The sequence below is a fragment of the Tinamus guttatus genome, unplaced genomic scaffold (assembly GCF_059628265.1).
Source record: "Tinamus guttatus ecotype Peru unplaced genomic scaffold, ASM5962826v1 Tinamus_guttatus_pri_ptg000146l, whole genome shotgun sequence".
Taxonomy (NCBI): Eukaryota; Metazoa; Chordata; class Aves; order Tinamiformes; family Tinamidae; genus Tinamus; species Tinamus guttatus.
The window spans coordinates 993959-1005966 of NW_028288680.1; the positions used below are offsets into that span (position 1 = coordinate 993959).

Here is a 12008-nt window from a genome sequence, read left to right on the forward strand (position 1 = left end):
AACACTGTGAAAAAACACTCTATGCTATTATTGTATGGCTCTGATGTTTTTTAGGGGCAAAGAATATGGCCTTTTCAGACCTACTGAGCTGTTTTGATCCTTACATTTATGTTCTTTTTGGATTTTTCAAGATAAAATTACTTCATTTTAAACTCCTATTTCAGGTAGGATTCAACTCACTGTCACATTGATTCTTGCTTCTTTATCAGAATGAGTAGCGACTTGGACGTACATCCAGCTCAATCTTCACCATTCCTTTCTAGAAACTTAGAAACTGAATTAGGCTGTGCCATTTCTTGAGCTGATCTTTAATGTAGCTCTGAAGTGCTCTGCCCATTCTGACTGTACCAGGGCTCCTCAAACTGAGAGGCTAGGGGAAGACTGAAAAGTACTTTTCCTCCCTCCCTCCCTCCCTCCCTCCCTCCCTCCCTCCCTCCCTCCCTCCCTCCCTTCCTTCCTTCCTTCCTTCCTTCCTTCCTTCCTTCCTTCCTTCCTTCCTTCCTTCCTTCCTTCCTTCCTTCCTTCCTTCCTTCCTTCCTTCCTTCCTTCCTTCCTTCCTTCCTCTTCCTTCCTCTTCCTTCCTTCCTTCCTCCTTCTTCCTTCCTCCCTTCCTTCCTCCTCCCTCCTCTCCCTCCCTCCCTCCTCCCTCCCTCCCTCCCTCCCTCCCCTCCTTCCTTCCTCCTTCCCTCCTTCCCTTCCTCCTCCTTCCTCCCTCCCTCCCTTCCTCCCTTCCCTCCTCCCTTCCTTCCTCTCCTCCTCCTCCTCCTCTCCTCTCCCTTCTTCCTTCCTTCCTTCCTTCCTCCTTCCTTCCTTCCTTCCTTCCTTCCTTCCTCCTTCTTCCTCCTCTCCTCCTCCTCCCTTCCTTCTTCCTCCCTCCCTCCTTCCTCCTCCCTCCCTCCCTTCCCTCCTCCCTTCCTCCCTTCCCTTCCTCCTCCCTCTTCCTCCTTCCTTCCTTCCTCCTCTCCTTCCCCTTCCTCCTCCTTCCTTCCTTCCTTCCTTCCTTCCTTCCTCTCCTTCCTCCCTTTTCCTCCTTCCTCCTCCTCTTCCTTCCTCCTCCTTCCTTCTTTTGAGCTTGTGCAAATGAATGAGGCAATGTCACAGTTTCATGAAATTTAGTTTTTTAAGGCTTTAATTGCCGTCTCCATATAGAATTAAGGAAAAGGGAGGTAAAATGCCTAGCTCCATTGAAACAATGTCCCCAGATTTTCCACTTTCTTTGCCCAAGTGATTTTATTTTGAAATGTACTCCAGGATTTTTTGATATGGCTTAAACTCAGTGAGTCCTCAAAAATATTCAGGATGAAAAATTATGTCCAGAGGCAAGGAAGTGGGATCTCATCACATAACTACCACTTGTTTTAGAGGAACTTAAGGTTTAAAAAACCCTGAAGTCTACCAAGATCTGGGGACATACAAGCAGAGAAATGGGCATATCTAAAGAGAGATGTTTTAAAGATATCTATGGCTTTAAAGTATTTTATGGTCTTTCCTGTAGTTATGTTAATCCTGAAACTGCATGATAGAAAACATTCACATATAGTGCTCCTCTTTGCGCTGTCCTTTCTGCTTTCCCTTTCTGCTCTTCAGAGACAACAGACCTTTATGCCAGGCAGGAAAAGCAGAAAGACATCAGTTTTTAGACTGCTAAAAGTTTGCTTCCTCCATTTTGAATCCCATTTATTTGCCATTTTCTCAGGGTAAAAGGAGGACTTGAGTACTTATATTTTTAACCTCCAAACAAAGCAGCTTCCATGTGCATTTGTAATACCCTTAGCTTCTTAGGCTTCAGCTTCTAGAAGAAGAGTATTTTATTCTCACACCAGAGCACATTGTTGCAGTGGGGAATATGGAAGGAAATGCACTGCCATGGCTCGCAGTAACTGCATACATATTCCTTTTAGAAGGTGACCTCTCTGGCTTGTGCACTGTTTTGTGGGATGTGATTTGAATGTGATCTAGTAGCAATGCTACTTGGTTTGTTAGGTTTTATTCTGTGTGTGGCATTGGCCTTGCAAAACTGATACAGTCATGAATAAAAATACGAAAATAGGTTGCATATCTCCACAAGGTAATTACAATTACATAGACATGATAAAACACAGTGAAAACAATCTACATACGTAATAAAATACTTGACCTATCTATTTCAAAGACTTATGTGACTGTAAATTTAAGAAAACTACAGGAGAGGGAAGAAGTAAATCACAATCCCAATAACCATTAATTCCCAATCTAGTTATTTGGTAGCAACCATAGCACTATTTAGAACAAATGGCCAGAATATGAAATCTGCGTGGCTAAGAGCATATAGGATAATCACTTTTGCTTGTCTGTAGCAACTTTACATTTTACATATGAATGATGCTTAAAAATGCGCATCATCTTCCCATGATGCTCTAATTTTCCTCTCTAAATACGGTATTTTCTCATCTGGAAGATTATAACTCCCTTCTCACCCCCTACAATTTTTTTCTGCTGTTTTCTGCCCATCCTATTCTCTCTCTCTTTTTTTTTTTCTTTCCTTATTTTCAGATCTTTACGTGTATATTGGCATATCTACATTAAGGTCAGAAAACTCTAATAATCCCTTTTAAGTATGAATTGTTGTTTTGCTGTCAGCTAGAACTCCTCTGGCACATTGTATTTTCATTATTTGTGTTTGATATTTAGGAAAAAGAATATGTGTAAGATGGATGCAGTTGGTCAATGGCTGCTTGTGGGATGTTACTCCTACCATTGGAGGGTGGTATGTAATAGTAAACAGAACCAGCTGCTATTTTGCTGCATAATTTAATATAGCATATACAATCTGCATGTTAAGAAGCACATAGTGCATTTTGGTTTTGCAACAGAAACAGATCTCTGTCTACAGCATTTTTTTTTCTCTTGTACTTTTCAAAAGAGTGTGTAGACCAAATTGTGTAACTGAGGACCGAATGTGTTTTTTGGGTATTTACAGGCAAAATGAAGACGTGACCATAAAACACCTAATCCGGTTGAAAGGGTGTGTGTATTCACTTGGTGAATAAAGCTTACACGAGTGTGTCTCCTGGCTTCCAAAGTCATTTCATCATCTGGTACATGAGATAAAATACAGATGTTTCGCGCAAGAAACACAGAGCTCGATCTCCTTTTTTTTTTTTTTTTTTTTTTTTTTGGCTTTCTTGGCTTGTCCTGTCTTTTTAAAAGCCTGGATACCAGACAAGATTTGTTTCATTATTTCAGACCTTGATATGACTTATTAATGATTCCCAATATGAACTGGATTGTTTGCCCAGCAGAGTATTTGCCCAAATAATATCCTTTAAGAAAATTAAGAAATTTTTATATAGGATGTTCTGATTGTTGGAGTATGTGTTCATGAAAATTCCTAAGACTGGTCAGTCATTTATTCTTATGCAAAAAATGGAAGTAAAACTTAAAAATCACAGAATCATACATGGGTTGAAGTTGGAAGGGACCTCTAGACATCATCTAGTCCAACCCCAAGAAAGTGTATTCCATGCTCAAAGAGGTTTTCGTCCTTGCCTAGATGAATCAGTCTCCCAGACTGTAAAGAAATTCAGACTCTATGTTGGTTTTTCGCTGTCCTATAATTTGTTAGCTTGAGAAACAAGCTAACCTAAGGGAATCTTGAGAAACAACTGCCTCCAGAAGCGTGCCCAGAAAAGCTGAGGAGAAATGGGTTCAGTATCTTTTAATACAGTTCGAGGTCTACTCTTTGTTAGCCAAGTTTCAAAAGAGAGAGGGTAGATGTAAGTCCAGTGTAGTAAAAGCTTAAGCAAACTGTGGATTTTGGCTCTCTTCCTAGATGTGTCGTCTTCCTGTCCCATCGGAGGCTGGGGATGAGCTGGGGATGAGCTGAGGATGAGCTTGCTGCAATCTCATCTTCGTTTCCATGACAAGGGCGAGGTTGTTTATTTTATCCTCAGCCCCCCAAACCCTACCCCCAAGGTGGGAGGACTGCTAATTATTTGGCCTGTAGCCTTTAATTAAAAGCTCATCTATTCCACTTAAGATGGGAGGCAGTTCTGCCATGTTAGGAAACCAATGTAAATGCATTGAGGACCTGCTGAGTACCCAGTGCAAGGAGTGTATGTTGATAAACAGGCACATAGGATGAGAGCCAAAGATCTATTCACAGCCACAGTCTAGCCTAGTCTGGTGAGCAAACCTGGATATGTTTTAATAACCCTTGAAGGATGAACAACAAGATTCATAAAACATGACCATGCTGCATGAAGCAGGCTTCCATTTGAAAAAAAAAAAAAAAGACGACAGACAACAGATGAAATGGATATTTTAGTAAGAAGAAACCATGTTGGCGACAATTAAAATAGCTGTGAAGGTGAAGCGTAAAAGAGCAGTAAACTGAGAAAAAATATCAGAGGAAGCAGTGATAAACTTCAAAAAAGCCATGATTTTGCACCCATACATGACAGAGGGAGTATATTTTTGCCCCCATAACCCCTTTCTAAATATCAAGGGAAAAAAAGTACCTCATAGAACTGTTTCAAATGCTTTGAAGAGGGATCATTGCTCCAGGCCCATGGAGATTTTTTCTATATAGCTATGCCATCCAAAATCACACCGAGATAGGTTTGGAGGAACATGGAAGATTCGTATCATCCACTCTTGCACTTGTAGTATGTAACATTTTTGAACTTTTTGAACAAAGCACTGAATGACAGAGGTTGTCTGTCCTAAATTTTAGTGGCTTTCAGAAAGCTTTTATTAATAATAAAGGTTATTGTGACAGATCCTGAAACTCTGTTTCCTAACACACAAACACACACACACACATATATTTTAATCATCCAGGTATTTTAAACCATTTTCAGATACTCTTTAAATAGAATCCAACCTATTAGTGTGATGTACTAGAGTTAACTACAGTTAAAGAAATGTGTTTCTCTCTCTCTCAAAACCTCCATTTATGCAAGGTATCTTCAGTACAGAACCAGAATTAAAAACAAAACAAAATGAAAACAGGATGGTGCAGCTGGGAATCTGAACTCAGCTGATTCATAATCTGCTTCCTGAACACATCAACAAATGAAGCGAAAGAGTGATATTTTAGCCAAAAATACCAGCCAGTTAGATTTTGTAATTAATTTGCAAATGAAAATGAATGTTATGGGAGCCAAATGTTCTGAAGCAACTGAAGAAGAACTGGCATAAACATCTGATGAATGCAGTTATTCAAGGAGCACCTTTGGTAAAACTGGTGACCTTTTCATTAACAAATGGACCGCATGGGCGCTACTATTTGGAAGTCTACTGTAGTGAAAAAAGGCCCAGGATATCACAAGGACCAACATCACTTTCTCAGTGGTTACCTGCCATACCTGCTGTCACATAGTGGGAGCCAGAGCAAGTCAACCCAAGAGAAGCAGAGCAGCTGAGCATCAGGGGAGCACTACCAGCTACATAAGGGTTGTGTGACTCTGTGGCAGCTCCTACTGCTCAAGCCAGTACAGCTCAAAGATAGATGTATTTTACTGTTTGAAATGCGCTCAAATGAGCTGTATTTTATCTACCTGAAGAAAAGGAAAGTAGAAGTCAGAGGAAGAGAGTCCACAGCAGAGTAATGCGGAAGTGTACAGGCCTGCATCAGCTGCCCATTCAGAAGAAAATTGCTAACGATTAATTACCTTACTTGGTGGTGTCAAAAACAGATTGCATTGAGAGACTGGAGAGACCACAATACAGACGTGTTCTTTCTTGGGCACCAGATTAGAGTGTCTCAAATGGAAAAAAAGATTTAAACATCTGGATGAGACATGATTAAATGTTCGGTTGAGGCTCCTTCTCTGTGAGTATATTTCACTTTTCTAGGTCTCTTTGACCTTTTTTTGAAGTAAAGCAATACTTGTCTTTTTTGATTTAATGTATCTTCATAGATGGGTAATAATTAAAAATGATCAACACTTCTTCTGAAAATATCTGTCGATATTAATTTAAAATTTAATGAGAGATCATACAGATCCAGGGTTATCCACTGTTACTGTGTTTGAGCCAAATAAATATATGCAAATCAAAGGAAAAATGTGCATTTAATAATAATAAAAAAATGGAAGGGGCTGTAAATGATATAGTTTATCACTCCACTAAACAAATGTTCCTGATCGCTTCTTTTAGTGTACTCTTAAAGACCTCTAGAGATGGATATTCCCAAACCCTCAGATAGTTGGTGAGATTGCTTTCTTCTTCCACTAGAAAGTCCTCTTTTTTTCCAATGCCAAATCTAAACCTCCTTTTCTGGATTTTAAGCCTACTATTTCTTGTCATGTTTACTACACATACAGAGACCTGATCTGTTCCTTTCTTCTTTGTGATCACGTTCCTTTTAGCTGTCTCATTTAGTCAAAGACTGCCTCCAATTCTCTCAGTCTTGTCTTGTAAATATTTTTTCCCCAGACTTCTGGTAATCCTCACCATTTACTCTTTCCAGTTGGGGCACTTCCTTCTCTAAACATTGTGCCCAAAACTGGATGTGTTATTCCAACTAATGCATTACAAATGCTGAAAAGAATGAGAGGATTATATGACAGTGGCTTTCCCGTTTGCTTGTAGTGATCAGCCAAGATACATCTGAAGTACTAGATGAATTTTTACCCCTTGGAGGTTATGGGTGTGCATACCATTTTATATGTCATTTACTAGCCTAATTATTGAGATGCTGCACAGACTGGACAGGATTTCTTCACAGCAACAAGCTTCATTTAGAAAGAATATTCATAGCAAATGACTTTTGATTTATGGCTGGGCAATAAATACACCATTAGCACTGCCTGGTGTGGTAGCACAACCCATTCAGTTGTATTTTACATAGCTGTCATAAAAGAAACAACTGGTATTCTACCATGCGCCATTCATTTAATACTCTTTTTTAAACTGTATATGACAGTACTGTGATGCATTATGAGATCCTTCATGAAGGAAAATAAAGTAATACAAATCATTCTTTTCAGAGCTTAAATTTTGAGAGCATTTTAATTCCAAATTCTCTTCTTTATCTTCTTTTGCAATAGAAAAGAATTGTTTTCCCCATAATATAGATAAGGGAAGCAAGAAAGAACTGACAATTTTGCCAAAGTCATTAGTTGTGGAAATGTCAAAAACAGGACAAAAGTTCAAGAATTTAGTTCTATATCCTGTACTTGGTTCCTTAGACAATGGGTGCATATCTGTGCGGAGAGAGAAGGGAAAAGAAGAGAGGTTGTTTTTAAATATTGTCCACACACACATTTTATTCTTTTTAGTTTCCTCCACCTTATTTAGCTTCCTCCGACTTTATCTATCTGTGGGGAATCAACAGCCAAAATTTTGTTATAAAACAGCCTATAGAGAAAATTTAAGCTGAATTAAAATGTTACATTCTTTATAGAGACCTGACTTTCACTTTGTGATCAAACTAATGTTTGCAATGGCAGTAATTTTTAAAACTTATTTTAATCTAATTAAATGAATGGATATTTTCACCAAAGCTGCATGATCTTGGTATCCTCTTTCTAAAGTTTTTAATTGTCTTCAATGAAATAAAAGAAGAGCAAGGTTTCTGTAGCAACTTACCACTCCAGAACTTCCCGTTGGGCAGAGCATTTCTTGGATTCAGGCACTGACCACGGGATAATTGCAGGTTGTCTCTGCATGTGGTGCAGTCCTCATAGCTGTAGCCAGCACACGTTGCACAGCTTTTGTGGCACGCTTCACATTCCCTGGAGATGTCATCCTTGAAGAAACCAGCTCCACACTCGCTCACGCATACACCACCTGCAACAGAGCCGGAGCCTGAAATCATGGGATCAACTGTCCCGTGTCCCTCAGGAAGAAGTGGATAAAATACTATTAAACCTTATCATATCATATAGGAAGAAAAGAGCAGTACTAGCTCTAGGATTGCTAATTACTACTAATGGCTGTCTAACTAAAAAACGAGTTTAGTCTGTCATGCAAATTTATTGGAAACTTTGAGATGTATCTTCACTTTTCTTCTGTAGTCCCAGCCACGTTTCATGTAAAAGCAGGTAGGATATTAAAAATAAGGCAACTAGGAGTTCTGAGGATGAAAATCAGTACATCCTGTGAACTTTGTCTGATTTTATCTCTCGAAAATATCATTATGTATTTGGCATAGCTGCTATTACTTTAAACTGAGAACTTCTTAGCTTAAGAAAAACAAACAATACATTAGAACTTACGAAACTTTTAGTAGATATCAACACTCTAGATTTTTATTGTGAATCCTGAATTAGATAAAGCTCATAAACCCTTCAAACCAATCTGCAATTATATTTTTATTTAGCTGGGTCTTCATTCATATGCTAAATCCTGGCATCTACAAGCCTTACAAAAGTCTAAGCTTGAGTCATAATTTCATGGGTAAGTCCCTATTTTATATTGGCTCAATATAAAATCTAAGACCAAAAATTTTCATAAATTATAGACATACGGCCCAGTTTGAGAACTGGGTGAATCGCTAGTTTCTGGTGAATGTAAAGCAAACCTGATTTAAGGTTTTCCATACTGCCATACCTACCCTGTAATAACTTACACTGATAGTTTTTCTTTTTTTCTTTATCCAATTTGAATTAAAAAAGAAATACATGAACAAAAAGGGCCCTACCAGATCATCTCAGGCTGTCCCTACAGAGCTTTCCATGAGCATGAGGCTTTCTACTCTGCTATTGGCGCATGCAGTAGGTAGTGCACAGGATCATCAAAACCTCGGGATTTCCTATGATTCAGTTTGGCAGCATGTCTGAACCAGTTCTGTCTGATTTATCACTTAAAATAAAACTAAGAGATTCCTAGCCTTGTGTGAACTTGATGTAAAATTTAGTGATTTTATGAGAGCTTTACTCAGTATGTTTAAGTTTTATTACATAGTGTGGACCTGGAAGTTAAAGGAAAGCTAGACTTGCTAGACTTGAAAAGTTTTCAGGTCTTTCAGGGAGCTAAAGAAATCTTCTTTTCTATAGTCTGAATCAAACAGAAACCTTTTTTTTTTTTTTTTTTTTTCCTGTGTGTGCTCTAGGAGCATGTGCAGAAGATACATTAAAACAGGAAATACATTAAAAGAGGAAAAATACACTAAAAATAGATTAAAACAGGAAATACAGTTGGAATTTGCAGTCTTATATCTCAAGTTTTGAATCAAATGGTGCTGTAAGTTAATGAACAGACCTGGATCGGCAAAGGGCTAAACGCCCTCAGCATCCCCTGACTGCAATTGGAGGGATTTACAAATTTCAGAATTTGAGTTAAACTCTTTGTCTAAGAAACAAAGTTCTAAATCTTTTTGTGTATATACTATACCTGGTTCTTTGCTTACCTAGGAGATAAAAGCCTTCCTTACACGAGTGACACTCATCCTTGCCACAGGTATTGCAGTTGCCTGGGCACTCTATACATTTCATGGAAATTTCGTCTCTGTAGGTGTTTTCTGGACAGTAATAATAGCAATGGCTCTTATACCTAAAAGATGAAGTAAAACACCATTAGTAAGTTTGTTTTGAGGTGAGCTTGGTTTTTTGTGTGTGTGTGTTTGTATGTTTTTTCTAGGCATGGTAATGATAATACACTATTCTTGCCCTAATTAAGAGAAATTATTCCTCTAATGGAGGATTGAAAGTGAGTTCAGGGATAGCTAAGCATTAACAATATATGCTTGCGAATATCTAGGCTTGTAAGAATAACTAGTGTGCTTTTCTTTTTTAAAGTTCAGGCACAAAAACACATGACTCATTAGAATTCATTACACTGTGGTTGTAAAGAGCTGATCAGTTGTACGTATATAAGAAAATGACATTCTTTATAGCTAGACAGAACAGCATTTTTATCAAAATTTTATTTTATCTTGGTAATTGTTATATGTATTTCTTAATTGCACCTTTGGAAAACTTCTCAATGCTTCCTTCCCCTCTATTTAAGTTAAACCTTCCATTAATCTATTATTTTTTGTTCTTTGATTAACCTCCTTAAATATTCAGGAATGCTGGTATCAGAACTGTACACAATATACTAAAAGTCCAGTAGTTCCAAAACTAGAAGCAACATACCTACATAGATCATACCTACAAAGATCCCATTGGCCTTAAAAAGCTTTAAAAATTTTAAAAGAACTTGATGGTGTATGACAGACTAGTTACTTAGCAATTCCCAAGTCTTTTTCCAAAGCCACTGTTTTCAGGTCAGCAATAGCTAAAATGAATGGGACAGCACAATATTGATTTATATAGCAAAGCATCACTTGTTCTTTGGATTGTACTAACATGGAGAGCTATACTTACATATAGTAGTTCTGAATGCAGGTCATGCAGATTCTCGGGTCATCTAGAATTTAAAATGTGAAATCATGTAAATGATATTCAGAGTTAAAATCAAAGCACTAAAATGCAGCACTGTAACATTGTTTCTGTGTTAAAATCTCTTACATGAGGATCATTAGAGCCATAAGTACAACATTATCTATGAAGCTATTTTATATTTTTTTGGAGATGTACTCTTACACAAATTGGTCCAGGTCTGTATTTTGCAAGTAACTTTAATTTTTTATTTCCAGCTTACTGCACCTAGAAAGTGTTGAGCTGTTGGAAGTGCACAACTTCTGAAAAAAAGATTCTTCCTTGGAGTTCATATCTGGCAAAGTGGCTCTTAAAATGAGGTTCTAAAGTATCCAAATCTGTGGCTTCAGCCTATTTTGTTGCTCATGATAGAGACAAATTATAGGCATTTGGTACCTCTAATAGCCAAGTTTTTAGAGATGCGGTTGATCCTGTAATCTTGAAAATCCTGACCTACATGACCACACTCCTATATTATGATGAGCAAATACTTTGGGGTAAATTTTTTCATCAGAAATTTTGTTGAGTGAAAGTGTCTTAAGAATCCAAATTCTTAGGATTGTTACAATAATAGAGTTGGTTTTATGCTCTTTTAAAAGGAGGATTATTTTCTATAACCCTCCATTATCTTATGTTAACTTTCCATTTCCTTTACCTTGCTTAAATATCCCAAAGGGAGTGTAATGGAAGGAAACAGAGCAACCTGGGAAAATATATTTGTAAAATGTATTACCATGAAATGCCTATAAATTTTTTTTGATATTAAGAGCACTCATAAGACAAAATTTTCAATGAGTCTATTTGAACTACGTCTACAATAAATTGCACTTTACAAGTGCAGACTTACTAGACAACATGCACTTAGTTTTGCAAGTAGTTTTAACAATTTTTTTATGAGGTGTAAAGTTTTTTCCGGAAACATTGCAGATCTGTGAAAATATTCTCTTTACTGTTTAGAGCATAAGCAGAAACAGCAATTACTTAATCTGGTGTACTTTGAGTTAGATTTTCTTATTGAGGCAAGAAATACTCCAAGTATGTAAATAGTTTCCATGAGAAGCCTTCCTTTATTTCTAGATAAAAGACATTTGCTTTGCCTAAGGCTTCTTTTTGAATGAGGATATTTTTTAAAGACACCACCTCAGGCAAGTATTTCCTATTTTTTTTTTTCCAGGGTTTATATTGCATTACCAGGGGGCAGGTTGGCATTAGTCTGTGAAGAATTAGTGCATTGGCACCCCAACTACCTTTGGAAAATTATTCTAGCATTGGCATTATTGGCAGTCCTTATGTTTTGTTGATGGAGAGAACACAGTATGTATAAGAGAGACACTGTTAGAAAATTTCTGGGATCGTTAGCAGGTTTACTGCCTAACTCTCCGTGTACTTTCCGGCTTTTGTGAAGAACGGGCTCTTTTCTCTCTTGCTTGTGTGAGGTTTAGATGACATTTTTTTTTGCTTTTCAGGTTTTGCCTGTATAGGAGAGTCTCTGGATAGCTCTATTTTAGACAGATCTCTACTCTATATCATTACAAAAAAACCCACAACATGTGATTGTCCTCAGAAGAAATTGGAATGAATTAGTAAGTAAGTAAGTAAGTGATTTGTTTAGACAGAATTTTAAAATAAAGGTTATTTAAATATCACTATATTTTTCTC

The 12008-nt window shown here is 37.5% G+C and overlaps 1 protein-coding gene across 1 annotated transcript in view; it reads right to left on the reverse strand.

Annotated features, from left to right (window-relative positions):
- The window catches only part of PCSK5 (proprotein convertase subtilisin/kexin type 5), a 232802-nt gene that overhangs the window by 17260 nt on the left and 203534 nt on the right, over positions 1 to 12008 (reverse strand). Inside the window, exons 25-27 of the mRNA XM_088522071.1 lie at positions 10296 to 10338; positions 9338 to 9480; positions 7576 to 7776 (exon numbers count right to left, since the gene is read on the reverse strand). Of these exons, the coding sequence (XP_088378197.1) occupies positions 7576 to 7776; positions 9338 to 9480; positions 10296 to 10338 (387 nt within the window). The remainder of the gene's footprint in view (positions 1 to 7575; positions 7777 to 9337; positions 9481 to 10295; positions 10339 to 12008) is intronic.